The sequence below is a fragment of the Cynocephalus volans genome, chromosome 2 (assembly GCF_027409185.1).
Source record: "Cynocephalus volans isolate mCynVol1 chromosome 2, mCynVol1.pri, whole genome shotgun sequence".
Classification (NCBI taxonomy): domain Eukaryota; kingdom Metazoa; phylum Chordata; class Mammalia; order Dermoptera; family Cynocephalidae; genus Cynocephalus; species Cynocephalus volans.
Window position 1 is genome coordinate 64456148 of NC_084461.1, and position 27734 is coordinate 64483881.

General features: G+C 38.3%; 2 protein-coding genes across 2 annotated transcripts in view; one reads left to right on the top strand and one right to left on the bottom strand.

Annotated features, from left to right (window-relative positions):
* Positions 1 to 27734, top strand: part of IQGAP2 (IQ motif containing GTPase activating protein 2) — a 222511-nt gene that overhangs the window by 118640 nt on the left and 76137 nt on the right. Inside the window, exons 8-12 of the mRNA XM_063086623.1 lie at positions 608 to 695; positions 4173 to 4336; positions 7067 to 7227; positions 11920 to 12044; positions 18278 to 18441. Of these exons, the coding sequence (XP_062942693.1) occupies positions 608 to 695; positions 4173 to 4336; positions 7067 to 7227; positions 11920 to 12044; positions 18278 to 18441 (702 nt within the window). The remainder of the gene's footprint in view (positions 1 to 607; positions 696 to 4172; positions 4337 to 7066; positions 7228 to 11919; positions 12045 to 18277; positions 18442 to 27734) is intronic.
* F2RL2 (coagulation factor II thrombin receptor like 2) lies at positions 21869 to 27255 on the bottom strand. The gene is made up of 2 exons (XM_063086624.1): positions 27192 to 27255; positions 21869 to 22938 (listed from the first exon to the last, which is right to left on the bottom strand). The coding sequence occupies exons 1-2, from the start codon at positions 27253 to 27255 to the stop codon at positions 21869 to 21871; spliced, it is 1134 nt and encodes a 377-aa protein (XP_062942694.1).

The following is a 27734-nucleotide window of genomic DNA, read 5'->3' on the forward strand; positions in this document are numbered from 1 at the left end:
CAGCTGACCTCCCTGTCTTTTTGGCTAACCCAGAATACACACTTCATCCTGTAGCCTAACACGCCAGGCTTTCCACCTCCATGAGCAAATCATACTGTCTACATTCTATTTCCTCATCCTGGCCTTTAACATGACTCTGTTCCTCCATACTCTCTTTGTTGTTATCTCTTTTCAAAACTTTCTTTCCAGCTGAGTATTGAGTCCTGTTTTTAAAATGTTTATAGTACTATCCTCTCCTATAGACTCTATTCTGTTCTACTGTGTATATTCATTATTTGTGTTCTTGATTTTATTAGATTGGATCAAATTGCCAGTATTCAACTGCTTTTGATCTACCAAAACTGAGAGTACTGAGTCATTCAACCTAATGTTTTTCACATTAGAATAGGCCTTCTCAAAGAGTCTCTGGGTGTGTTGTTCATCTTTGTAATCCTTCCCGGGCATATTTACCCTAGTGCCTTGTGCAGGCCAGGCACTCCACAAATGCTTGTATTGAGTTCAAATGAAAATTAGTGAATGGTTTTTATCATTCTTTGCATTTTTGTGTTTGGGTTTCAAGCTTCGGAAACATTTAACGTCAGTAATCAGTGAAGACTCTGTTTTGCAGAATAGCTGTATTTCAGAAGAAGAAAGAGATGCATATGAAGAACTGCTGACACAAGCAGAAATCCAAGGCAATATCAATAAAATCAACAGTAAGTAATGGATTGTGTGAAGAAAATGGATATTTCTATAAGACACAGACTTTCTTTGCTAGCATCTCAACAAAACTCTCAAGTTGTATACTTGTAAAACTGCCTTACATAATGAAAAATCTACTAAATGTCAATGTTGCTCTTAATTATGGTACAGTGTCTGACAGTTTCCCATTGAGCTCTTTTTAGTGATCCTGCTTCCAGTCCATGCAAAGTATCTCAAAGTATCCTGAAGCTAGTTTGATTCTACATTCCTGTTTCACCATAGGTACAGTGCATTTTGTATTTTGAACCTGTCCCTTATTGGGCTAATATCGAAGATTATCTAATAAAAAATTATGACTTAAAGATATATTTCCTTGCCCATGATTATGTTGATGGTATTCTATTGGAATTGTAAAAGATATTATTGACACCTCTGCTTTTTATTACTTCCCAATTATTACTCTGCAGTTTGTGAGAATTGTTTTCTTTTTTCTTTTTTTTTTTTTTTTTGTCTTTTTCGTGACTGGCACTCAGCCAGTGAGTGCACCGGCCAGTCCTATATAGGATCCGAACCCACGGCGGGAGTGTCGCCGTGCTCCCAGCGCCACACTCTCCAGAGTGCGCCACGGGCTTGGCCCTGAGAACTGTTTTCTTATAGCTTGTGTAGTTTTAGTGCAAGTGAATGAGACTATTGACAATCCAGATGATATTGCATGATGGCAGATATGAGTCCTATGTCACTGAGCCTCTGTGAGGTCACACAGTGCAATTCCTCTTACTACCTAGTTCAGTTGTATGACTATAAAGAACAGAAAACTTAATTAAAATAAACATATGCATGTTTAGATACATCAAACGTTTTATTAGTCTTGTATCCCCTCTAGTATAATTTATTTTTACCTGTGCCTCGGAAGAGATAGTAAGGAATTCTATTTGACATTTATTTCCCCTCTGACAATCTAAATAACCCATGTATACCCAAAAACACTAATGCCCATTTAGCCCATTTAATAAAACATGTGAATCTTCTGCCAGATTTAGACTTGGAGTGTCCACTAATTGCAATAGTCCTAAACATTGCCCCCTATTTAACTTCCTAGATGAGTTTGGAATGTTCTTTATTTCTGTTAACACCTTCAAAGAAATGCACACCTACAGGTATTACTTAGAAGTCTGCTGTAAGTTGCTGGAGAGATATATCCTTAAGGGTTCAAAGAGTAATCAAGGAAGCCCAGAGCAGGGTAATATAGGAGATAACTTGTGAGTGTGTTTGGGATTTATCTCCCACACACAACACTGCTGAGAGCTTTTGGATAGCTCTTTTTTTTATTTTTTAGGGCAACACCTTAACATCTTGGGGTGCATATCCCTGTTCTTTTATTCTTATTAAATCTTGAACATGTCGATGATGATACATGATGTACAATTTCAAGTTTCTCTTTCTGTTGTATGTGAAAGCTGAGGATTTCATTATGCTTGACAGAAATGAATTACAGGAAGAAATTAATATTGCCAGTGAGACATCTGAGGCCCATAAGCTTAGGGAGGAAATGGTTCCATAGCCTTTTGCCATCTTTTATTTTTGAAATGTTTATAACCACTAAAACAGTTTTGTTTTTCATGTTAACTAAATCCATTATATAAATGTTTTAATACTTTGCTCAGTGCCATAATTTCCTGACCTCATATTTAATGCCAAATTGGCTGTACTTTTTTTTCCATTTTTAAGTAAAATGACTTGAACTAATGGTATAACCAGCTGAAATTGATGAAGGGCATTGTGATGTTTGATGGCTTTAAATGTATAGAGCATAATTATTCTGAACTTTTTGAACTCTCCCCACCTGAAAATTTAAGTCCAGTAGAACTAAAAGAAGTCTTGGAAAAACCCCTCTATAGCATATTTTAGTTGGTGACCTGACAATGAGACAGTCATGCATATTAAAATTGTAAGTATACCATAGTTGCTTCAACAAGCTTTTCCCCAATCATGTGAGTTATCATATTCAAATGCGAAGGTGTCCCCACTCATAGCAGCCATAGTAATGGCATGACTGACAGCTTTGGTGGTAACATCAGTGGATCTATTGTCAGAGGCTTCAGCTTTGTTTGAATTCCAATCATTTAACTTTGGGGTTTGGCACATGCATTCCATTCATTGCATGATGTATTCTGTTAAGACCAGCACTGGAAATTTTGTTAAATGCAGAGTGTCAGAGAGTGGTTAAGCTTTCCTTATTTTTTAATAGAAGAAATAGTTTAGTATGAGTGTTTTAAGGATGTGCAGTTGTACAAACTCATAAAGTTATCAAAGGTGAAGCAAGATTCTCCCGAGAGTAATCTGAATGCAGCTTAAAGATCTTGGACAACTTTAACAGGACAACAGACACAACAAATAACCACTCACTTTCCTTTCTGGAATTCTTTAGTTTGTCTTATAATTCTAAGGATAGAAAAGTAGTGCTTGGGTTCTCAGCATCCTTTAAATTAAGTGTGAGTTTTCTGGGGGGACGAGTTGAAGGATTCCATTAGTCGTGTTTCCTGCTGTTGAATGATGTCTCTTAGTAGAAAGGTTGGGGAAGCTCCTTATCAATGTGTTTAGAGAAGATAAATTGTCATCTTGTCAAAAAGGGATAAAATAATCTTAGCTGCAGTCTAGGCATATATTAGGCAGCACACTAACCCTGAAAAGCTCTAGAGGTCTATGGGCTTGTGTTATTCCTTCCTCCCAGGTGCCTTCTTTATTGAGCAAAACCCTGGAGGCTTTGTTTGGTTTGCTCCTGCCTGGTAGCAGAGTTCATCACTCACCCTCCCATCTGGCTAGCCTCTCACTTTCTCTGAAAACCATGCTGAATCTGCTGTTCCGAGCACCTCAGTTCGATCATTGAAATTCAGGTCTTTATTACAACTGGTGGAGAGATCACAGAGCTGATGGTTTTATCAGATGATGGAAACAGCAATGTATCCCAGTGCCTGCTGTGGGTTGACCATGGTGTGAATTCATTGGGAGGATACCGCAGTTGGGCAAAGCTGGCTTCTGGCCTTCATGTAGCTTAAAGTCTCCTTGGGGAGGCAGTACTTATGCTCAAGGAGCATTAGAGAACAAGCCTGCTGGAAATAATATGGCCCAGCTTTAAATAACCATGAGGATTCACATGATATGAAATCCTCAAGGACTCAAGCAATGTTAATTCTTCATGGAAGAGGTAGGACCAGAGCTGTTCCTGAAAGGTATGATTTTGTAGGGAAGAATACTCTTATAACTCAATTTCCATCAGTGCTGAGGTTCTTTCAGGGACTAACTCCAAGGATTGGACTGTCTTGAATGACTTAGCTGACATTTCCAAGGCTTTGTGTACCCTGCACCTGCAGCTTGTCAGAATTCATGGAAGGTGACTGCTTAGTTTCAAATTCTTGGAAAGAAGGGTTGGTTGGGTTAGGCAGCAGTGGGAAAAGCAGACATTCTGAAAGAACGTGAACCCCCACCCTCAGGGCTGGCTGCAGTGGACCACATCAATGCTGTCCTTCGGGAAGGTGACCCCGAGAATACACTGCTTGCGCTGAAGAAACCAGAGGCCCAGCTGCCTGCTGTTTATCCCTTTGCTGCTGCTATGTATCAGAACGAACTTTCCAACCTCCAGAAACAGAATGCCATGGTAAGTCAGAGGAGACTCCATTTATGGAAAGGTTAACACTGAATGCAATTGGTAAGGAAAGCTGTTTAGGAAAGATGAATGGGGGTGGAAAGTTTAACTTGTACTGAACTCCAGTCTCATTGGCCCACCCACACCAATTCAATGCTTGCTTCTTCTTTAACTCCTGCTTTTAAACTACATAAGACCCTAATAGCATAGTTAAGACATCCAGGCAGCGGTCTATACAAATACACATAAAAACAGGTTGTTCCTACTCTTTGTGTGATTTTTTAAGAACGTTGGCTAATTTAACTATACTGACGTATTTTTTAAGTATATAATTTAAGCTTTGAATCTGCATTTCTAGAAATATGCACATTAGCACCATAGCTCTGATTTTTGTAAATTTATGCTCCTTAATATGCTAATAGTATTAAATAATAATATTCATATAAGGTTATAGTAAGTAAGAGCATGTTTGCTAGTACTCCTGTAAGCCAAACAGTAGAACAGAAATGAAAATACTAGCTGTCTCATATTTTAAATTCTTGGAAGCAGAGCCAAGAATTGAAAATATGAGCGAGCTAATATTTTTAAAAGGTGGGGAAAAGATTATTTAACAAATGAAATCCTTACAAGTGTAGTGTTTAACCATTTTTAAGAAAACATTAACTCTTACACCTATCATATATCAGAATAAACTTCCAATAAGAAAGTTAAATGTTAAAAAATAGTTTAAAAGTTAAATTTCTAAGAAAACATAAAAGGATGTTTATTGGATCTTAAAAATCAGAATCAAAACTCATTTACTAAAAAAGGAGAGAGACCAAGAGCATGAATAGACAATTCACAAAACAAGGAATATGCAAATGATAAAGAAGTTCAAATTTAATTAGAAATAAATAAAACAAATGTAAATTAAAACAAAAATACAACTTTTAAACAATTTGATTGGTACAGATTAGAAAGATTTAATCCACTGTGGATATCAGTATGGGGTAGCAGGCATCTCCTAAATAGCTGATAAGAGTGTGGATTGTACAACCTTTCTGGAGGGTGATCGCAGTAACATGCATCAAAGGCCCACGATCCTGACAATTGCTTTCTAGAAAATGAGACTAAAAGATATGAATCAAAAAGCTTTAGCCACACGGATGTTTCACAGCACTGTTTATAATACTGGGAAATAGAAAACAAACCATATGTTTAACAAAAACACATTGCTTAATTTATGATACTTCCATGTGCTAGAAATACTGTGCAACTAGTAGAAATGATAGTGTAAAGAATAATGATTGGAAAGATCTCCACATTAATACTCAGTGGAAAAAAATGAGATTAAAATATATAATATTATCTTGATTTTTTGTAGTAAAAAAATGAACTTAGTTAAAAAGAACAAAATCTCTATAGATGTATGCATGAGTTAAAAATAAATAAAAGGAATATACCCTAAAGGGCTTGAGTGGTAGGAGTGGTTTTCTTATTCTTACTTATCAAGACTTTCTATATTTTCTATATAGAAATATTTTATTTTTTTAGATTGCACTTAGGTTCTCTCATTAATATTTTCTCCCACTTCTCTAGCTTTGAAGCCCAAGGCAACTTACACTTTATTGAGCTCTGTCATTCATTCCCAGATGGTCACAGTCAACCTGTGGTTATCCAGCCCCTTTTCTTCTTAGTTTTTCCTTATATTTTTTTGTTTGTATACTACTTTAGATACTTGTAGACAGTTCAGTGTGGGTAAATTGTAAATGATTCCATTCTGCTCTTTACCTGTAATTTTATGACTTCCTTATGTGTTAAACTTGCATTTAATGTAAGATATTTAGATAAAATTTACTTACATGCTCTGCATGATAACTTTTTTCTCATTTGATTTAGAAAGTAAAATTATGCTTTGTTAGTATATATGTTAAATATATATAATATCCTAAATGTAAAGATATATATCCGCTTTTTTTTTTTAGTCATTTTTTTTCATGCTCCATATGTTCCTTCAATATGATGAAAGAAACATCCCTTTTGAAGTTGGGCTAAATGGTATAAAATGATTAAATGGAAGGAAATATTGAAGGCAAAAGGTGTTCTGGGAGCTAAGATGTATTTTTTAAATAAGCTGAATTCAGATTTTAAATCACATAAATCTGGAAATACTTACTTTACCTCAGATTTCTTCAAATATCTAGACCTTGTAGTTCATTTTAAAATTTCTACCCAATTTATAATAATGTAACTTAGACTAAGATTTTTTTGAAATTAGAATCAGAATTCTTGGCTTAAAGACCTTGCTTTATTTTTCTGTTGGTTATCACTCTTAGGTGAAATTCTCCCCTTCTTTCCTTTACCCTTAATTCAAACTGGAAATCATTAGCTGTGCTAAAATCTTGCTTCATACTCTGTCAGTGACAACCTTGTCTAAGTCTTGGCTTGATTATATGGTAAGACTGAGCCCATAGCAGCCAAAGAGCTGGGAGTAGGGATCAGCTTTGGGAATGCAGGTATTTGTGGAATCATAACTGTTGGTTACAACTGACTCTGTCCCCAAGATGATTATCTAAGAAACCCAAGAGCCATTTACGAGTCCTTCAAAGCCAATGGAAAGCAGGTGGTCAGTGACCCCTCTTTCTGCTGGGCCATCAAAATCTTTGACTTTTCATTGTTCTTTGAAATGTGCATTCTCAACCCCCATCTTATACATGAGATGTGTTGTTTGGAGAGCTTACATTGCCTTGTGTTTTCCAACAGAACTACTTGGCCCATGAGGAGCTCTTGATTGCAGTGGAAATGTTGTCTGCTGTTGCTTTACTAAATCAGGCCTTGGAAAGCAACGATCTTGTGTCTGTGCAGAATCAACTCAGATGCCCCACAATAGGCTTAAACAATCTGGATGAGGCATATGTGGAACGGTAAGGAACATTTTCCAAACCTCCTTTCAGTGAGGAAATGCGTGTTTGGCAGATCTCACAAATTAAGAATTTGGCCCTTAGTGAGGAAATCTATACACCATGCTCCTGTTTCTTGAAAGCTAGCCTACTCTGTTTTGAGTCCTTCTAATTAGGGTTCTTCTTTACAGTATTACTTTTGAGAGAACAAAAAGAATCTGAAAATGATCATCCTGTGGCAGTTGACTGACTTTGTCATTGGCAAAGATTATTTGATAGGCTAAAATTAAAGGAACTGTTGAAAACATACCATCCCTTGGGCTTCTTTTGGAGATGACAGAATGTACAAAAGCTGGAAGCAACTTTAATAAAATCATCCACTCCAGTTCTTTTATTTCACCAATGAGGAAACTGAATCTGGAGTTATAATGGACTCAAAGTTGCAGTTGGACCCCAAACCCTACTCTTCTGATTGTTAAGTCAAAGGAACCCTGAAACCACAGTGGGCCGTAGCAGTGGGTAACAACCTCATTTTAGTATCTTTCATGTCATGTTCCTGAAATGTGGCTAGATGGTACAATTGATAGTATTATAAAACACTTCAGAAGATCTGGAGAGAAAATTGGGGGCCAGAATAAGGAGCCAAATTGGAGATTCAGTAAGTCAAAAAGCCCAAGTTAAAATGAGCGAACCCTGGATTCTTGTGACCACAAGGGGGAGATGTCTGCGCAGATCTTGACAACAGCTTTCCGGATATTGAGTCCGGAACTGCTCTAATAGGTTGGCTGATTCTCTTGGGTCATGTACAGTGGCACAGGAAAAATCAGAGACCTCTTAGGTTTTAAACATTTCTTAGGTGTTTGACCTCTTGTCTGTGCGGAGAATGGTCAAGAAGTAGTGGAAGGACAGTGCATGTTCCTTGTTTTTAGTTTTCTTGGAGAAACTAATGCTCTCTTGTTCTCCTTAAATTCAGCCATCTGAAACCCCTCAGAGTCTGTTTCCAGGGTAATTTAGTTCTACCTCCACTGTTTCTATTAATGGCACCATCTTCTCCTCCAAGCTCAGAAACCTCCTCAAGCCCGACCTGCGTTTTCTTCTGCCCTCTGCCAGGCACCCTTGTACTGTGAAGAGCCTGCTCATTTCTCCCGCTGGCAGCGGCCAGTCTGTGTGTTCTACCTCTGCAAAATGTTTCCATTTCCCTGTGACCACCCTCGTTCAGACTTGACTTCTCACCTTTGCTTCTGTAATAACCTCCAAACTGGTCATCCTACCTCTTTTCTCTCCTCATTTGTTAATCTTTCTTACCCGACCAGGCTTTGCTGTACTCTTAGTGCTCAAGTAGAAGACAGCTGGTCACTCCCTTATGAAGCTTATGGTCTAAAGAGGCACTAATGGGGCATCTTGGTGAGAGAACTGTCAAGACTGTCCCATATATTTAGCATGCCTAGCCACTGCCCTCTAACTGAAAGTAGCCCCCCCCCCCCACTGACTCACCCAGTCACACACATTGATTATCAAAAATGCCCACCCCCTCCCCCACTTAAGGAAGTGGTACCACTCCATTTGAGAACCATATTTATACCTACAGATGCATATTCATAGTTCAAGTGTTCTGTGTAAGAAATCTAAAAAATTGGTGTGTTTGTTTTGATGTTTTTTTAAAAAATTGATTGAAGTGCATTCTGGATCACCTGGATGACCCAGTACTGACATGAGATTTCAGCACCCACTTTGGTTCTTATATCAACAGTTATGTTGGCCCCAAGTGATCTCCCACAGCCTCAGCATTTCAGTCTCAATGTCAGTTATCTAACCTGGGTTCTTGGAAACCCAGGTTTGCAGATGTTCAACTTTGAAGAACACTGCTCAGTCCAGGGCCACTGTCTATTAGACAGTAGGTTCTTCATAGCACAAGGGTGCTGGGCAGGGCCACCTTGATGAATTCTTGCAGAATCTCTACCGTTTCACCATGGTATCCACTTGTGGGGCTGTGTTTACCCAAAAAAGTTCTTTTGTCTAATTCTCACAAAAGTCTTGTATGGGTTATCATTGGCTCTGTGCACACTGTTCCCAGATTAACTGTTCTAAAATGTAGCGATGTTCAAAATTCTCTGTTTGATTGTTCCCTGTTCTCATCTGAATTAAGACAGACTCCTCATTCTAAACCTGTTTGCTAACCTTAGTTCCGGCTACATCCCTACCTGTATTTTGCACTTCAGCCAAGCTGGATCCGACCATACCGGGTACTTTCTGGTCTGTCCACTCCTATGCATGTTCCTTTCACCACCAGTAACTTGGTACCTTCACCCAACTCTGCTAAGGACAGTATTGGAGCTTCCAAGCCCTGCTTACCTTAGATTATGCTTCTGTGATATATTTTCATGCTCCCCTCACCCCAGCCAGTGTTATCTCTTCTGGGAACTAGCAGGATGTGGTTAGATGAGCTTAAGCCCTGGAATCAAAACTATCTGAGTTTGACCCTCCCTAGCTAGCCCTTTTTCTTCATCTATAAAGCAAAAAAAACAAAAAACAAAACAAACAAAAAACAAACCTACTCTATGTTTGCAGAACTTTTTGAGGTTTAAGTGCTTGGTTCAGTGCCTGTCCCAGGGAAGGTTTGCCATCAGTAAGGATTCTCTCTCCACATCTCCTTCCTTCCTTTGAACCCCGTTATATCTACTCTTATGGACTTTCTCTACTTTTATGGCCTTTTCCTGTGCTCTGCTTTTACACCCTTTTGAATTTTTGTCATCTTACCCACTGATCTGAAAGCTCTTGTAGTAAAGGCATCTTGTTCCTCCTAGAATTCCTGTGGTGCCCGCCACATGTTTTGCATGTAGTCAGGACTTAATAAACATCTGCTGAACTAAAGTGGACTGTTCATCTTCTCAGAGCTTCGCAGTCTGTTAGACTGGTAGCCTTACTGGTCTGTCCATAGCATCAAGTAAAGAGAGCTCTGAAAGAAAGAGGGAGAAGAAAGGAAACAGACCTGCTTGGATAGACTAGGAATGTTTTCTGAAGTCGATAACTTCACTACTGGTGACTAATACTCATTTGGAAAAGGCTGTGGCGTTCTTATGGGTTACTTGTAAACTCTTTTCCTCTTGGCTACTTTTTGTTCTTTTCTAAAGAAGTGATGTGTGTTTGTGGTTTTTTTGTGTGATTATCCTTAAGCTTTCTCATTTTACTTCTCTCGGTCATCATTTAGATGGTACGCATATGAAACGCCCATGAGGATTTTGCACTTTTAGAATGGTCCCCGTCCATAAGGGTTGCTAACCAGTGCAAGTTGCCATTTGTCCATATTGTTGCTGTGGTCAGTATTATTTATCACAAATTACTAGTGTACCAAAGTGTTTTCTTAGGTTTGTAATTCTTGATAAGGTAAAAATCTCACCCGTTACATTTAGCCAATGTCAAGCCTGCATTTGGTGAGGCCTCATTCAGCTACAGACAGTGAATTGTAACCACCACTCTATTTTGAGTGATGTTTTCCTCTCAAGTTACTCTGTGGAAGACACTTCAATGTCACTTTGACGCATGCAGAACTTTCAGAAGATTTGTCACAACCAGGGAAACAATTTTAGACTCAATATGATGTCACTTCTTTTAACCTCTGCTGTTAACAAATCCCTAGAGGCTATTCAGAAGTCAAACTGCATATTGATCCAATATGTACATAGAGCATTATTCTTTATTTCCCTGGTGTAAAGATGTAAAAGCAAACTAGACTAGGGTTTCATTACTTTGGGCTGGTATAGTGTATGTTAACCTATGGTAGTAGCATGGGTTTGGTAATTCTTAAATGAGAAAAAAGAAAATAAATCAATAAATGAGGAAATTGATCATTGAGAAATGAAAGTTTCTTAATAATATATGAAGATGGAAAAGTTTTTCCTTGAAATTTCCCCAGATTAAAAAAATAATCAGAGTGCTTGACTAAACTATTTTCCAGAGGGCTGTGCACAGAGAGGCAGGTCAAGGGTCATAAATGAGGTGTAAGAACTCCATGGCAGTGAGGGGACACAGAAGTTTTTGAGTAGCTGCTATAGAGCCCTTGGAGAAATGGGCAGGTGAAGAGGAATTTTAGGATGTTCTGGTTCGACTCATGTACCACCTCTTCAAGAAAACACACGGTGAAGGTCTCTGTTACTCTGCAAGGCTTCTAAAGCTACATTTGCATTTTATTTGATTCCTCAGTGGACATATTAGGCCTAAAGGCAGCCCAGATGTATCAAGGTTGCATAGAAAAGGTCTTTCAAAGCTTGGATTTTGGAAGGAATGAGAAAAATAATAAAAAGTACCTTTGATGATGGAAAGATCGAGAGCCATGGTAACTGAGTTTTATCATGTAGCAATCATCTATAGACTGAGCAGAACCAAGACATGCAAAGGGGAAGAAAATTAGTGAATAACTGGGGGGAAAAAAAGTAATTTCAGAGTTGAGAACTTCTAGCTTTGCTAGAGTTAGGTACAAGGTTATATTTTGAGGAACTTTCATTAAACACAATTTGCACATAAAAATACTTTTAAAAACCCCCTTAGTATAAATGAGTTTGGTGTTTTTGTTGACAGAGCTGCACAAGATAATTGTGTTTGCCTTTTTTCTCTTTGTCTAACCTCATAATATCTACTTTTGGCCATTCGTCAAATGCATGACAGGAACAAAGAATGAAATGTCTCTGATTGACATCGTGATTGTTTTCTCTTCCACAGCTATGCAAATGAACTACTCTCCATTAAACTAGAAGCCTCATCCCAAGGGCAAGATAACTTAAGCTGGAATGAAATTCAGAATTGTATTGATATGGTTAATATTCAGATTCAAGAAGAAAATGACCGTAAGTATGGGACACTTTTCTTCTCCAGCGTAGTGGGAGAAGAAGGGGTCTGCACAACTTAATTTTCTAGATTAGCACTGCAACTTTTTGCTCATGGAACCCTGTGAGAGCACGGTCCCCTGATATAAATGCATTTATTTATATATAAATTTTATGCCTGTTCTACAGTACCAACATGTTACAAACATTACAAAGCATGCAAAAAAATACATTAAAAATATGACTAAGAGCTGGCCTGTGGCTCCCTTGGGAGAGTTTCGTGCAGATAACACCAAGGCCAAGGGTTCGGATCCCTGTATAGGGATGGACAGTTAGCTCACTTGGGAGAGCGTGGTGCTGACAACACCACGTCAAGGGTTAAGATCCCCTTACCGGTCATCTTTAAAAAAAAAAAAAAAAAAAGACTGAAAAAACATACATAGAAATCCAAATTTTTTCTTGTTATTTGTACTTCAGAGACAAGTACTCTAGGTAACTCAGCTTTTTAAGCACCTAGTTTTATTTTGACCTTTTATTCAGTCATTTTTCTGAAATGTGACACACTTAGGAATGGAGAAATTGGAACATAATATAATTCTTGCTTTATGATCACAAATCATGGTGATTTGCTGTGTTTCTAGAAATTATGAGGAAAGTGGGTCATCCAAGAAGATATGCCCTGGACCATGCTCTCTTGCATTTCAATGTGCTTGCTTTTCATTTGCTTCTTGCTTATAAAAATAAAGTGAAGAATGAGGAGCTGTGTAACTTCTGCAGTCAGTAAATTCTCTGCTTTTCTGTAGCATGAATTACCAAAGTCAAGCTTCAAGCTTTTTTTTCCATCATAAAAACAAACCAACAACATCTTCTTTGGCTTCCAAGCTCTGACTTGTCAGCAACAGTGGGCGAGGATTGCTAGACTCATTGACCTTCCCACCCTCCAGCTTTGACTTTTCTAACTCACTTGCTCTAAGCTTGCTGATAGAATAGGCAGATCCTTCTTTCACAGGTTTACCATCTTTTGTTCTAGTGCATCTTGGTAGTGTGTTAGGTCTTCTAATGCTGTATCTAACTGTAGAATACTAAAATCACTCTTTGGATAAGTATACGACTTTGCTAGTTAATTGTATTTGCATAGTTTTCTTTTTCTTTTCTATTTCCTGTGAGCACTGTGCCAAAAGTCTATGCTAGGTTTATTTTTTAAGTGTCTTCTCACTTGAAGCCCCTACTTTAAAACAGGATCCAGGTGTGCTGCCTTGACATAATGTGCTATGAATGTACCATTGTTACACTGATCCCTGTACACTTTCATAATTTTGTCCTTTTCAAGTTGTATACAAATCTAAATTTCCTCTTTTGGGACCACACAGCTCTCTGTTGCCTCTCTGCATTTCCTTCCAGTGAGATGTTTGAAATCTCTGCAGTCAGATGGCTTGCTCACAGCCCACTTAGCTCTTTGCTGATACATTGGCTTGGGAGCTTGTGGGTCTTGCCAGATGTTAGTCAAGCACTACTTTGAACAGCTGTTCAACATCATTATGGTGGGAGTGGGGGAGCCTACTGCTCTGTGTGTCCTGCTGCTGCAGGGCTGAGTCCCGGTCCTCTGCCCTCCTGCCTTCCTCCTTGGCCTCAACCTCCATACTCTGAGTCTCCTATGGCAGTGGTTTGGTGCTATGGCTAATGCCACCCAAGGGGTAGGAAGCCTTTCTTTTGGTAGACCACACAAAAAATTGTGTCCCATTTTTTTCTTCTAATTTTTTCCCCCAATTCTTTTTGGCCATACCTACAGTCCAGGTCTACTTTGGTTATTTCATAGGTGCTGCTTACACAAATGAAAATGTGTTAGTTCTCAGTGCTGAACGATTATAGTCTTGGCACTGATTAAAAGGGAGAAAATGCTGTTTTTGTCTCAGACTGTCAAATAGAGCCTTTGCTTTACCAGGAAAATAAAAGTAATGTTTGATCTTTTGTAGGTGGATATTATTTTTAAGCAAAAATCTTTTTTGACTGTTCTGGCTTTTATCTATCAAGATAACTGCACTACTAAGTTATTCTTCATAGGACATATGACACAGCCACTATAACATTTTTTTAAGCATCTTGTCATGAAGGGCATATGCCATAACCAGGGAAGCTATTTCGGAGTATTATTTCCTTCCTAGAATTTGGGAAATTTAATACACAGCATTTAATTTATCTGTGTTTTGGATTGACTTTTTTTTTTGTCAAAATGAAATATTTTTGTTTAAAGTTCCTGAAGTATTAAGTTTGATATTATGTTTAGGTAATTGTTTAAAATGCTGAATTTTTAAAAATGCACCATCATGAATAGCCAAGAATTGCACAATAGAGTAATTAGATCATCTGAAAGAGCTGAGAATTTTTCATGGACATTTTGAAAGTGCATGACCGTTGCCTCCTCAGTCCACCCCTGCCACATGCTCCAAGGTCTAATCCTGTGTCTGAGTTGGGATTTGGGTAAGCTATGCAGCTAACCGAAAATGATAAATGTGGAAAGTGGATTGAATGGACAAGCTGCTAAGTGCATTTCCTCAGACTTGGATGCTTGGTTGATTTCTTACTGGAAAGTTTACTTTTCCCAGTAGAGCCACAGGGGAGCATTATTTTAACCATGTAGCCTAGACAAGGAAGTTTTGTTCCTTTGAGTTTTTGCTTTTTAAATTTGGTAGGTTCCATTCTCTTAGGTACCCCATCCACTGTCTCAAATACATGAATTCTAAGAAAATGCCCACTCCCTCAGTGGACTAGAATGTTATAGTGTCACATGTTGATTTAAAGAAGTGAAGCATGGGCTGAGGCTCAGCAGTCTTTGTTCAAATGGGATTTCCCGCTTAGTTATAAACAGAGGAAGTGATGCAGATGTGCCCAGGGGGCTTCTGGGTAGGTCTTTCAGCTCCTATGAGGTCATTTACTATGACCTCAGCACCTTGTGTTCTTAGAAACACATCAAACAAAAACTTAAGCAGGTGATTTCAATCAAGTCAGCTGGAATGAGCTCATTCCCAGGTGATTGGCTATTAGGAATACACATTCTCTTGGTTCTGTTAAGACCATTTTTGGATGGGGTGTTTAAAGGTGTTTAGAACAGCCTACCGAAGCGGGGGTCCAGAGAAAGACATGAAGTAGCCCGTGGTCTTCCAGGTGATAAATACTACAGGGTGAAATGACAGTACCTTGTATATGGATTGGACTTAGACTTTTTAAAGGTGTTTAGAACAGCCTACCGAAGCGGGGGTCCAGAGAAAGACATGAAGTAGCCCGTGGTCTTCCAGGTGATAAATACTACAGGGTGAAATGACAGTACCTTGTATATGGATTGGACTTAGACTTTTCAGAGTTCTCCCAGTGTTTTGAGATAATGTAACTTGCATGTTAGAAAAACATTTTGCTTTTTAAAAAAAATATATTTAAGTATTAGAATCTGGAATAATTTCTTAGAGTTTTAGATTGTCCCTTTCTTCTTACAGGTAAATCTTCTCATTCTTAGCAAGGTGGTGGTTATGAGATCATCTGTTCAGGAAATATTTAACTTAATATTTTACTTTAATTTGAATGTCAAGATGACGATACTTTTTAAAAATTAAAAGTGCTGATTCTATTCCATGGCATATCTCATTTGTAAAGTGACTATTTTTGATGAAAACCAACTGACAAAATGAGAAATAAGTTGGGCCTTTAAAATGCTTATATTCTAAGCTTGTTGCTTTTTGATTTTTAGTTTCTTTATCTTATTCGTTCTTTGGCACATTCAAAAATTAGGACTCCAGATATTATTTTACCACCTGATATTATATAAACAATATGTGAAATTAGTTATCCATATTTGAACCTTAAAGGTGTGCCAAAACATACATGACTATGCTTATTTCTAAGGAGCCTACCTAAACTTCCCAGCCACATGTGGCTATTTAAATCCAAATTAATTAAAATTAAATAAAATTTAAAATTTAGTTCTTCAGTTTTACTAGCTACATTTTAAGTGCTCAACAATTACATGTGGCTAATGGCTACTATATTGGACTGCACAAATTTCCATCTTCACAGAAAGTTGTGTTAGACAGCACTGAATTACACTGACCTGGAAATTCACTCAACTGTTCATTAACATTGTAGGGAATTGCTTAATTTTGCACTATCTCTGTTATGGCATCCTTTATAGAGCGGTAAAATAGTTATCGAAAGAGTAGAATTTATATTCAAACTTCTCTGCTAAGTTTTATTTTCTTTACATCTCTGCATTAAATTCTTCCAGCTCTGGTATTCTGTGGTTCTGTCACCTAATGTCTCGGCATTACTATCTAACATGTAAATGAGAGTTACACTAGAAATTAGCACCCCTACTGCTGCTTATATGCAGAGTTATACCCCTTTTCATAATAGCTTTATTAAGATACAATTCACATGCCATAAAATTCACTGTTTTAAAGTATACTTTTTAGAGGTTTTTATATATTCAAAAAGTTGTGCAAGCATCACAACTAGCTAAATTTAGGAGCATTTTCATCTCTCCAAAAAAAAATACCATACCCATTGGTAGCCACTCCCTTCCCCCATTCCTCCCTGGCAAACACTAATCTACTTTGTTTCTATGGATTTGCTTATTCTGGCCATTGTGTATAAATGGAATTTTACAATATGTGGCCTTTTGTGTGTGGCTTTTTTCACTTAGCATAATGTTTTCAAATTTCATCCTTGTTTTATCACGTATCAATACACTTCATATTCCTTTCTAGGTCAAAGAGTATTCCATTCCATGGATATACATTTTGTTTATCCATTAATCAGTTGAACATGAGTAGAATTGCTGGATCAACATAATTGGTTTAAATTTAAACACATAATTCTGTGTATAATGTTTTAAGGAACTGCCAAACTTTTCCAAGGTGACTGTAACATTTTCCATTCCCATCAGCAATGTGTGAGGGTTCTAATTTCTCTACATTCTCTCCCTTTTTTTTTTTTTTATTATAGCCATCCTAGTAGCTGCAAAGTGATATAGTATTGTGATCTGGATTTGTGTTTCCCTAATGACTAATGACATTGAGCATATTTTCTTATGCTTATTGGCTGTTTGTATATCTTCTTTAAAGAAATGCCTATTCATGTTCTTGGCCCATTTTAAATTGAGTTATTTGTCTTTTCCTTGTTGAGTTATAACAGTTCTTTATATATTTAGTACGCAAGTCTTTTTATCAGATATAGGACTTGCAAATATTTTCTCCCATTCTTTAGATTGTCTTTTCACTTTCTTTGATGGTGTCCTTTGAAGCATAAAAAATTTAATTTTGACAAAGTCTCATTTATCTTTTTTTTTTTTCTTGTTTGTGCTTTTGGCTTCATAGCTAAAAATGATTGCCTAACCCAAGGTCACAAAGATTTAGTTTCATGTTTTCTTCTAAGAGATTTATGGTTTTAGCTTTTACATTAGGTTTATGATCCATTTTTAGTTAATTTTTTTGTATGGTATGATATAGGAGTTTAACTTCATTCATATGCGTGTGGATGTCCAGTTGTCCTGGCATCATTTGTTATAAAAACTGTTTTTTACCCATTGAATTATCTTGGCACCATTGACAAAAATTAATTGACCATAAATGTAAGGATTTATTTCTAGACTCTCAATTCTACCTCATTGATTATCCTTATGCTAATACCATGCAGTATTGATCACTGTAGCTTTTTAGTAAGTTTTGAAATTGGGAAGCCTTCCAACTTTGTTTTTTTTTTCAAGATTGCATTGGTTATTTTTGGCTTCTTGCATTTCCATATGAATTTTAGAATCAGCTTGTCAATTTCTATTTTAAAAAAGGCAGCTGGGATTTTGATAGGGTTTGCATTAAATCTGTAGATCAATTTGAGGAATATTTCAATCTTAACAACATTAAGTCTTTCAATCCATGACAGGGGATGTCTTTCCATTTATTTAGGTTGCCTTTAATTTTTTCAATGTTGTTTCACAGTTCTCAGTGTACACGTCTTGCACTTCTTTTGTTAAATTATTACTAAATGTTTCTTTTGTAATTAGAATGTGTTTGTAATGGACTCTATTATGAATTTTTTCTTAATTTCATTTTCAGATTGTATATTATAAGTATATAGGAAGATAATTGATTTTTGTACACTGTTCTGGTATCCTTAAGTCTTGCTAAATTTATTGGCTCTTTGCAATAGGTGATACTAGAGAACTTATAATTTATTGTGACTTAAAAGAAAAACTTTTCTTCATTTTCTAGGAATTCTAGCTTTAGGGTTCATCAATGAAGCTATTGATGAAGGGAATCCTTTGAAGACTTTAGATACCTTGCTGTTACCTAATGCTAAGATTAGAGGTGTGGACCCAGACTATGCCCAGCACTACCAAGATGTTTTACACCATGCTAAATCACAGAAATTCAGGGTAAGTTTTAGTATGTTTGTTTCCTTTAAATTTACAGGCTGGGTTATGGGGGGGAAGGTAGGAAGGAAGATTTTGTACAGCCAGCAAGTAGGATAGTGAGAACTCAAACCCAAGCCTCCTGTCCCCACATCCCAGGGGGAAGAAAGTGGGCCTTCTCTCACTCTTCCACTGAGGCGGCTGTGGCCATGGCACATGGCAAATGTACCAGCATTGGAAGAGAAAGTTATTTGCTTTGAAGACAGACAGGTATTGCTCAAATCCTGGCTTTGCCACAAGTTAGCTGTTTGACCTTGGTCGAGTCACCAAATCTCTCTATGGTCATTTTCACGTAAAATGGGAATAATAGTACCTGTTTTACAGGATTATAATAAGGGTTAAATGAGAATATATATAATATATAAAAATTTTCTTATATATTAATAAATAATTCTGTATAATGACATTAGTTATAAATATATGGATATATATTGGTGTGTGCATGCACGTTTGTGTGGCTATAGCATTTAGCATGGAGCTTGGCACCAAAAAAAGTATTTAAATAATGTAGCTAGTATTATTGTGGGCTCCTGTGGACTGCCTCCAAAGTAAGGGGTGAATGAAGTCTATGTCACAAGGTCCTTACTAGACACAGGGTCTGCTCTATCCACACACCAAACTTGGGATCTTTGGGGAAGAGAATAGAGACAGACCTGTGTTCCTCTCTGCCCACAGCCACATGTGAGTTTGTCTTTGAGGTGAGCCTGACTCCACAAACCCAAGGCCTTTCCTTGGCCTGCATTGTAAGTCCACTCCAGAGCATTCCAATCGAAGGGCTCTTGATTGAGCCAGCACACCCCAGAACCCCTCCAAAACACTCCGAAGCCCTCTCTGTGCAGCTCTGCGTTGGGCATCCTTCCTATGTGCGGAAGCAGTAGCTTTAATGGTGAGATTAGAGCATGAAATATAGAGCCCAGGGATCTGGGTTCTAGCTCAGGTATTAAACCCCTTTTGGCCTGTAAAATTAGGGGCTTAAACTGTATTAGCAATTGCTCACAGACTTAAAACACTACAATTCCAAGCAATAAATGGTATTGGGTTAAATTTCTATTTTTAAGCATGGTTTTCTTTCTCAGTCCATTAATTTTGAAACTTTCTTTTCTCAGCCTATTCTTTTTCCTTAGAAAAATCTGATTCTGTTGTTTGTTTGGCAAGGTCTTTCTGTTTGCTTTTTAACCTCTGCTACTTTGACTTCTGGAAATTTCCAGTTGTGTTTTTATGGTGATGTTTCTGTGCCTTGCCTTTCCAAGGTCTGACCTTGGAAAATAATAGAAGGAAGTTATATTTCTGGTATTATCAGTAAAGTAAAGCTTGTGCCAAAATAAACAACAATTAAAGGTTGCAATGGATGACCTCTTCATAGAATGGTGGCTCAGTTTTATCAAAGACTGAGGGCAGTGATGTAAGTTGGTGAGACTATTGGTCCTCTTCAGCAGTGTTTCAAGTATAACCTTGTATAGGCACCACATTCCTTTTGTCTCTTGGCAAGAGACTGAGAAAAGGGCATGTTGGCATATATGTAGCAAAGGAGAACGTATCTTCAGTGTTTGTTCAGTGGAGGCAGTGAATTGTGAGCTATTTTAAATTTGAAGGCTTTTCTTGAGAACATATGAATTATGCCCACCAAAAAGTTATGTTTTGCTCTTTGTGTGTTTACCCCATAAAAATTAAGTGGGCCTATAACAAGCAAATATTGCTGTATGTGTTCCCTAGGTAAAACTGTATTGCAATTGATGACTTAATTTTCAAAAATCAGTTTCTTCCATTGAGAATTCTGTCATCTTAAAACTTATTTTAAATTTGTTTTCCTTGCTTGCTTTAGTGTTTACCTGATTTTACTCTTTATGTACTGTAAAGGGTCTTCATGTGCAAGGTTTTTTTCACATAAATCCAATAAAATAGGAAACTGCTTATTAAAAAATATGGACTTAAAATGCTTTTTTATTGTTTTGATGATAATTACAAAGTATATAGTCAATGCACATTCCTACAGTCTTGTAATTCAGTGGTTCTTCATGCTCAGAGGTTTCTTCAACCCTGTTTGTACTCATTGACACCACCCACCCTTAACCACTAATATCCCCCCTCCTATCTAATCCCTAAGTTAAGGGAAACAATCATTTACCTATAGGAATATTCTAGGCATTTATAACAAAATTCTTTTTCCCATAAAAACTATATATAAGGAAAACAGATAGCAGTGGCATTGTTTTCAACTTGTAAATGACCTCATGCATATATTCTTAGTTTAGCTTCCTTATTTTTTTTTTTATATGTCCAACCAGAAATGACATCAACCCATGTTGTACATACAGAGTATGTTGCCTTTTCAGTCTGAATTTAATGGGCTTTCATGCTGTTTAGATACTTTGGGATTTAAAAAATCCATTCATCTGGCCACATGCTGTGCAAAATAAGGAGCTGGGCCCCACAGAGCCTGAAAGGAATTGGGCCTGGCGTCACCCCAAGAAGTTCAAAGAAGGGAGAAGATGAGCACCTCCTCCATTGCATACAGTGCTTAAGGGTTCGTGGAATTAACACTTGTATATAAAAGAACTACATCTAAGTGCCATAACATAAAGTGTAAGAAATTGCTGCTGGAGTTCACAAGAGAAAAATGGCACTTCCAGCTGAGAATCAGGGAGGAATGGTCCTCTGAGGATTTCAGGAGATGGACAGAATGACGGCAAAGACGTTAGAACTGGCTTTCCAGTCAGAGGCAGGCGCGAAGAGAAGAAAAGTCAAGATCACAGCAAAGTGAGAGATTTGGCTACATAACTGGGAAGACAGGGTAGAAAGTTAGCCCTAAATGTCAGGCTAAAGAGTTATAATTTACGCCAGAGACAGTGGAGAGTCAGGGGAAGTTTTTGAGTGGTGTGTTGAAACATCTGAGAAAGGTTAGCCTAGCATGACCTGTGCGATGGAGGTAGGCTGGCGACAAAGGCTATGGTGAGAAGGCAGAGGCGGGACCAGGATAAAGGACTCTAATGAGGGACACTGCAGAGATAGAGTCAGCTGATGAGGCAGCCACCTGCACAAAAGTCAAAGGAGACAGGAGAATAAAAAATGATGCCGAGTTTCAAGGATGGCGATACCACTCACAGAAGAGAGGACGATGGAGATTTTAAAGAGTGTGAAGTACCAGTAAAGCAAATGGAAATGTGTCACTTGTCATTAAGAGAGTGCTGATATCTCTTCTCCTGCATTCACATTCTTAAAATACTGATAAAGTTTTAAAAACAACAAAAAAATTACTAGTGCTATTGTAATGTTTGGATTTTGAAGCACTGTTTCTTAGGAGCTCAGAAATGGAGCTAGAGAATAGAGCTCCTTGCACTATGCAGATGTTGTACCAAGAACATATATTTTCACAGTTAGCTTTCCTTGTTCTCTAAGATGATTTCACCATTGTAAGGTAAGCAGTGGAGTGATCTCTGATTTTTGACATGAGAAAATAAAGGAATGGATCTAGGCAACTATTCAGGCTGCCCAGGCACAAAGCTATGAGATAGACAAAGTATAAGCCATTAGTGTTGTTGTAGTAGTAGTCAGCATGGTGAACAATAAGTATAATATTGCTTGGAGCAAAGCAAATGGTAAAAATCACAAGGATGAGGAGACTCGCCTTCACATACCACAGCCATCTATGATCGTATGCATTAAGTGTCCGGATGATGGCTGTGTAGCAGTAGATGATGACCACAAATGGGATTAAGAATCCAAGGAGTGCCAAGGAGATGAAGTAGTAGAGTTGAAAGGGAGCTGAGGACTCGCATGTGTTGTGGACATCATGGCAGGTGGTGATATTTGGCTGGACAAGATAATACTCCTGCTTCAGGATGGAAAATGGCAGCATGTATAAGAAAACCATTGCCCACACCAGTCCACATGTTAGCAAGGCATAGGTGCGCTTGGGTAGCCCCCGGTAAGTGAAAGGGTGGACGATGGCCAGGTAGCGGCTGATGCTGATGCAGGCAAGGAGCAGAATGGAGCAGTACATGTTGCCATAGAAGATGACCGTGGTGGCCCGGCACATGACTTCTCCAAATATCCAGTTGTTCCCATTGAGATGGTAAGCTATCTTAAAAGGCAGTGTGACACAAAAAAGAAAATCCGCCATGGCCAGGTTGGTGTAGAAGACAGTCATGCAGATGGATCTGGTCCTGAAGAAGAGCATCCACAGGGTCATGGTGTTGGCTGGCACCCCAACTACAAACACCAGGATGTAGATTGCGGGTATCAGTTTGGTACTTAAGGAGCTGCTTAGGTACCCCATGGTAACATTATTCACGTGGAGATTTGAAACACTTTCTTGAGGGCACTTAACTTTTGTAGTTGTGGCTCCTGTCCAGCCTTCTATGGAAGAAAGAGGGAACTCTTCAAAAGAATTTGGGGGAGCTCCATGATAGGTCTTAATGGGAAAGGCTGGCTCTGCCAAGTTGTCTGCATCATTCTCCATGCCTGTAATTGGAAGGAAGTATTAACATGTGATTTTTTGCCGAGTCATATCTATGGTTTGGCAGAAAATAAAATGAAGTGTCTTATGCTACATAATTTTAGTGGTTGTAGAATTTAGGGTCTTTTTTTTTTTTTAATATTATTATTTTTTTATTTTTATTGTTTTAAATTTTAACTTCTCAGTATACATTATGGTTGATTTTCATGACCCTTTACTTGTTCCTCTTCCCCCCTCCCTCTCTCCCAGGGTCATTTTGTTTTAAATAATCATTATAGATCAGGCAGTCAATAGACATGTATTTAGTACATATCATGCGCCAGCACCATGCAGGAACAAAAACTATAGGTGACAACTCCTTGAAGTAAGGAGTTTATGATAACGTTGGAAGAAACAAAAATAGCCCAGCAGAACATTATAGGCAAATGTTATGTTGACTGTAAACCATGTAGGCATTCAGATAATAGTTAACAGATTCAGGTGTTTGAGGAAAATATCAATGAAAAGAACATAAGCAAAGATGAACAAGGTTCATAAAGGGATGGAATTTATTAGATTCTGCTGGTGATGAATGAGCAAAGGTATAGTGTGGGTAATGCCAGATGAATTGATTCAGCACGTGATTATTGCATGCTTATGTGCCAGTGTTATAAAGTTTTAAATAAATGCCATTCCTGTCTGTAAATAACTCTTAGACTAGTGGAGAAGATGAAGAACAATGCATTTTCTTAGCCTAATAAGGTGCATCTGAGAAATGAAGTTAAGAGTAGGTGATAGCCACATTCCTGAAGGGCCTCTAAACTGTCCCAAGAAATCAGGTACCTATTCGTGGATGCTGGGGTTGCATACACAGTTTTGAACAGAGGAATGATCATTGTGGTAGACAGAATAATGCTCCATCCCCCCAAGATTCAATCTGCTAATCCCTGGAACCCGTGAATATGTTACTTTATGTGGCAAAAGGGACTTTGCAGGTGTGACTTAGTTAAGGACCTTGAGATGAGATTATCCTGGATTGTCAGGGGAGCCAAATGTAGTTATGAGTCCTTATAAGAGGGAGGCAAGAGGGTCAAAGGCAGAGGGAGAGAGAGAGATTTGAAGATGCTGTGCTGCTGGCTTTGAAGATAGAAGAAGATGCCATGAGCCAAGGAATGCAGGAAGCTTCTAGAAGCTGGAAAAAGCAAGAAGACACATTCTCCCCTGGAGCTCCAGAATGAACATGCCCTGCCAACCCCTTAATTTTAAGACTTGTGACCTCCAGAAATAGAAGATCATTAGTGTTGTTATAAGCCACTCAGTTTATAATAATTTGATATAGCCACAAGAAGAAACTCATATAACCATCATGTTGACTTGTGTTTAAGATGAGGTTGGTGACAGTGCAGAGAATAGATTGACACAGTAAGAAATTAGAGGCCAGAGGGTCTGATGTGGAGGCCCCTGTACTCACTCAAACTTAGGATGGTGAGTTCCTGAGCTAGAGCAGTGGTCGTAGGAACGCATCTGATTGGCTGTGGGAGCAGTGAAGGAGAGGCAGGAGCCAAGAAAAGACTCGGAGACTTCTGCTCTAGATGACCTGGAGAAGGGGAGGGGGCCATTGAATATGGCGGGACAAGACACAAGGGAGCTGGATGGGGCAGATGCTCAAATCTCAGTTTTTAGTATTACTGAGGTTGAGTTGCTGGTGGGATATTAGTGTATAAAATGCCAGCAACCGGTTAGAAGACTAGATGTGGAGTCCAAAATTCCAGGAGACCAAGCTGCACTTATGAATTTTTTTAGCCAGTGTGGAGGCTCTAGTTTAATTTACTAGGAGTGGTTGAGATGGCCGAGGGAGAGAGGTGAGAAGAAAGAATCCCAAGGCAGACTTGAGGGGAAATGCCAGATTTTAAAGGTAGAGGAGACAAAGAAAGATCCTTGAAGAAGAAATCACTATGATGACCTAAGAAGCTGGAAATGAATCTTTTAAAAAAAAAGATGGAAACACATCAACCATATACTGTAAATACAAGGGTACTTCAAAAAGTTCGTGGAAAATAGAAAAGATAATATGAATCTTTCCGTGAACTTTTTGAAGATCCCTCATATATGGCATTATTTGTCATGTTAATATTGATAATCCTAATTCCTAAAAGGGCAATTTCAAAGACAAACCTTAATACTCAAACCTGTTTATCATTATATCACTTTTCCATAAATTAATCTTTGTCATATATAGAAAATAGATTCTCTCAGATTTCTGTTACATTTAAGAAGGACTTTTATGCTGCATATAAACCTCATACTTACAAGTATTAATTTAAAATACTGCCAGTAATGTCCTATCACACGACCTCTGAATTCTCCATGTTGCATACTTGAGATTAGGGTTTAGTAACCTGTTTCTCACTCAGAGCCAGTTTCTCTTCCTCCTTTAATCTCTGGCAGTTTGCCTTAGGGCGAAATTGAAGCCTCCCCCATAACCCTGAGATTGCACAGACTGCATTCAGTGTGGAAAAATAAAGTGTGGACTGACCAGCTGGAGACATGAAGGTGATCAGGTGTCATTTCAGGAAATGTGGATTAAAGAAAAGAAAAGAAAAATTGGGAAGGCAGCATTCTTCTGCAGCTGTGTTGAGATATGACCTTTGGAGATGTGTTGTGTGACACCTGGTTCAGCCACACAAATCCTTCTGCTCACTTTTGCATTTTAGAAAAGTTCTTATGCCTTACATCACACAAAGAGAAGGGCCCTTAGAGATGGACACAAAGCTAGAAAATGGTGGCTGAACATGCCGAGCGAGTTATCTCCCTTCAGAATCTAAGAGAGCTGTTGAAACCGCATGTTGGTCAGTTTTTAGAAAATTCCTGTGATTGAGGGAGACATTGAGCCTATAAACATGCTGAACAATGACTGTTTGTGAGAAAGTTGATTTTATTTTCATGAGAATTCCAGATCTGGTTCCTCTTAAATCTTTTATTCCTCAGAGCCTGGTTTTCCTTAAGAATAGTACTCATCGTTAAATTTTATTTATTTATTTTTTTAAATGCATTTGAATTCTTTATACAGGTTTCCATTTGGCACAATGTTTCTAAAATGTTGTTCAACTTGGGAAAAGGCCTTGGAGAGGGACTGAGCCAAAGGGAATGGACTTCAACCACTAGATAATGGGTTCTACTTTGCATTTCTCCCCTACCCCTGTCAAAGAAAGCATATTCACTGCCTTTGTTTTGCCTCCTTTAGAGTTCCCACTTTTAACTTCCACCAAACCCCACTAGCATCTTGAAGGAACACCCCCCCCCCCCCCCCCCCCCCCAGCAAACCTCGTTTCTCCCACAATTCTGCTGCTCAGCCTTTTGGCTCATCCACTCCCAGAAAAAACACATGCCCATCCTGTTCATGAACCCTAGCTGCAGGTTCTTTTAAGGCTCTCAGTGGTGACCTCTGTTAGGGCTCTCTGTGGTGACCTCAATCAATTTAAGTCACATTACTCTTTACTGAGGGTTGTTTTTGTTTTGATTTTGTTTTTTTCCCCTTGTTGTGTCTCCCCATGCCCCACCTCTTTCATGTCTAACGATGTTGACTAGAGTGTGACCTGATGGTAAAAGAGTTGTGAGATCAGACCTATCCCAAACTGGTCAATTTTGGAAAAAGCAGGAGGTTACAGGCTAACATTGTAATGAGTAAAATAGTAAACACATTTAAGGTTGACTATTAGTATTTGGGAGATCTTATTTCTAAAATTAAAAAATCATATGTGGGGGTGGGAAGAACTCTCTGGTAACAGTGAAAGCAAAAAAAAAAAAAAGGTATTTCACTTTGGAAACACGAATTTATTAGCATCACTGGCTTTCGAAAGCAGATGACTGGCTCTTTCTGGCAATATTCTTGTTTCCTGCATTTGTGTCTCACCAGAAGATATAAACAGGATATTTTTTAAATCTCTTGCAAAAGTGCTCTTTTTATTCAATCAGAGGAAATTCTTACAAACTCAAAAACTTCTCACAAAGAAAACTGCATTTTGGTTTAATTGTAGCTGAGATCTTAACTATGCCACAAATTTTTACATATCAGTAGAGAACATTTAGTCTTTGACAAGGTTTGAATAGCATGAACAAACTATAAAATTCAGTTCCATGATTCCACCTTTTAGTAACTAAGATCAAACTCTGCCTGTGGGTGGCAGTTTGTGTTTGATGAAAAGAAAATTCGCTTCATTGGCTCTTGGCTTGTGACACAAACCAGGACCCCATCCTGTCCCGTAAGAAAAGAGCTTACCACTTTGACAAGAAGTGGGCGACAGAAGCAGGAGTCCCGCAGCTGCAAAGATGAGGGCTTTCATTTTGATGATCTGAGTCCCGTTTGCCAAACACCATCAAATGTGTAAAATTCAGAAGCCCAGTTTCACCTCAGTTCCATGCATTAGCAGCAAATGGAAGTCTTGTCCTGTCTTAGAAGTGCACTCTTCTGTGCTGTACAGGCAGGAAACATGCCTTGGCCCTAGGAAGAGAAGGGATGTGACCCACTTGCTACTGACGTTTTAGTATGCATGACTCAGGCCGAGCCTCTGGGCATGTTACATTATCCTCAACAACATCACTTAACTCTTACCCACCCCTACCAATCTGTTTTGAAGAGCTGCTGTAATTCTCACCCAGTGTGTTTACATGCACTTAAAGAAGGGCAGAAAGTACACAGCCCTTTACAGAGCTAAGCTGAAGAGAGATGCTGAGCAGCAGTTAGTTGTGAATCTCTCCCATATCTCATTTTTACTCATTTTTAAAAAGTTCTGGAGTGTAATTTCTACTTCATAATTGAGCT

Bases quoted from the DNA above. Each gene is read 5' to 3' on its own strand.
- F2RL2 (XM_063086624.1), bottom strand. From the start codon at position 27,255: ATGAAAGCCCTCATCTTTGCAGCTGCGGGACTCCTGCTTCTGTCGCCC. The intron at 22,939-27,191 runs GTAAGCTCTTTT...TTCCAATTACAG, and splicing joins GCCCACTTCTTGTCAAAGTG to GCATGGAGAATGATGCAGAC.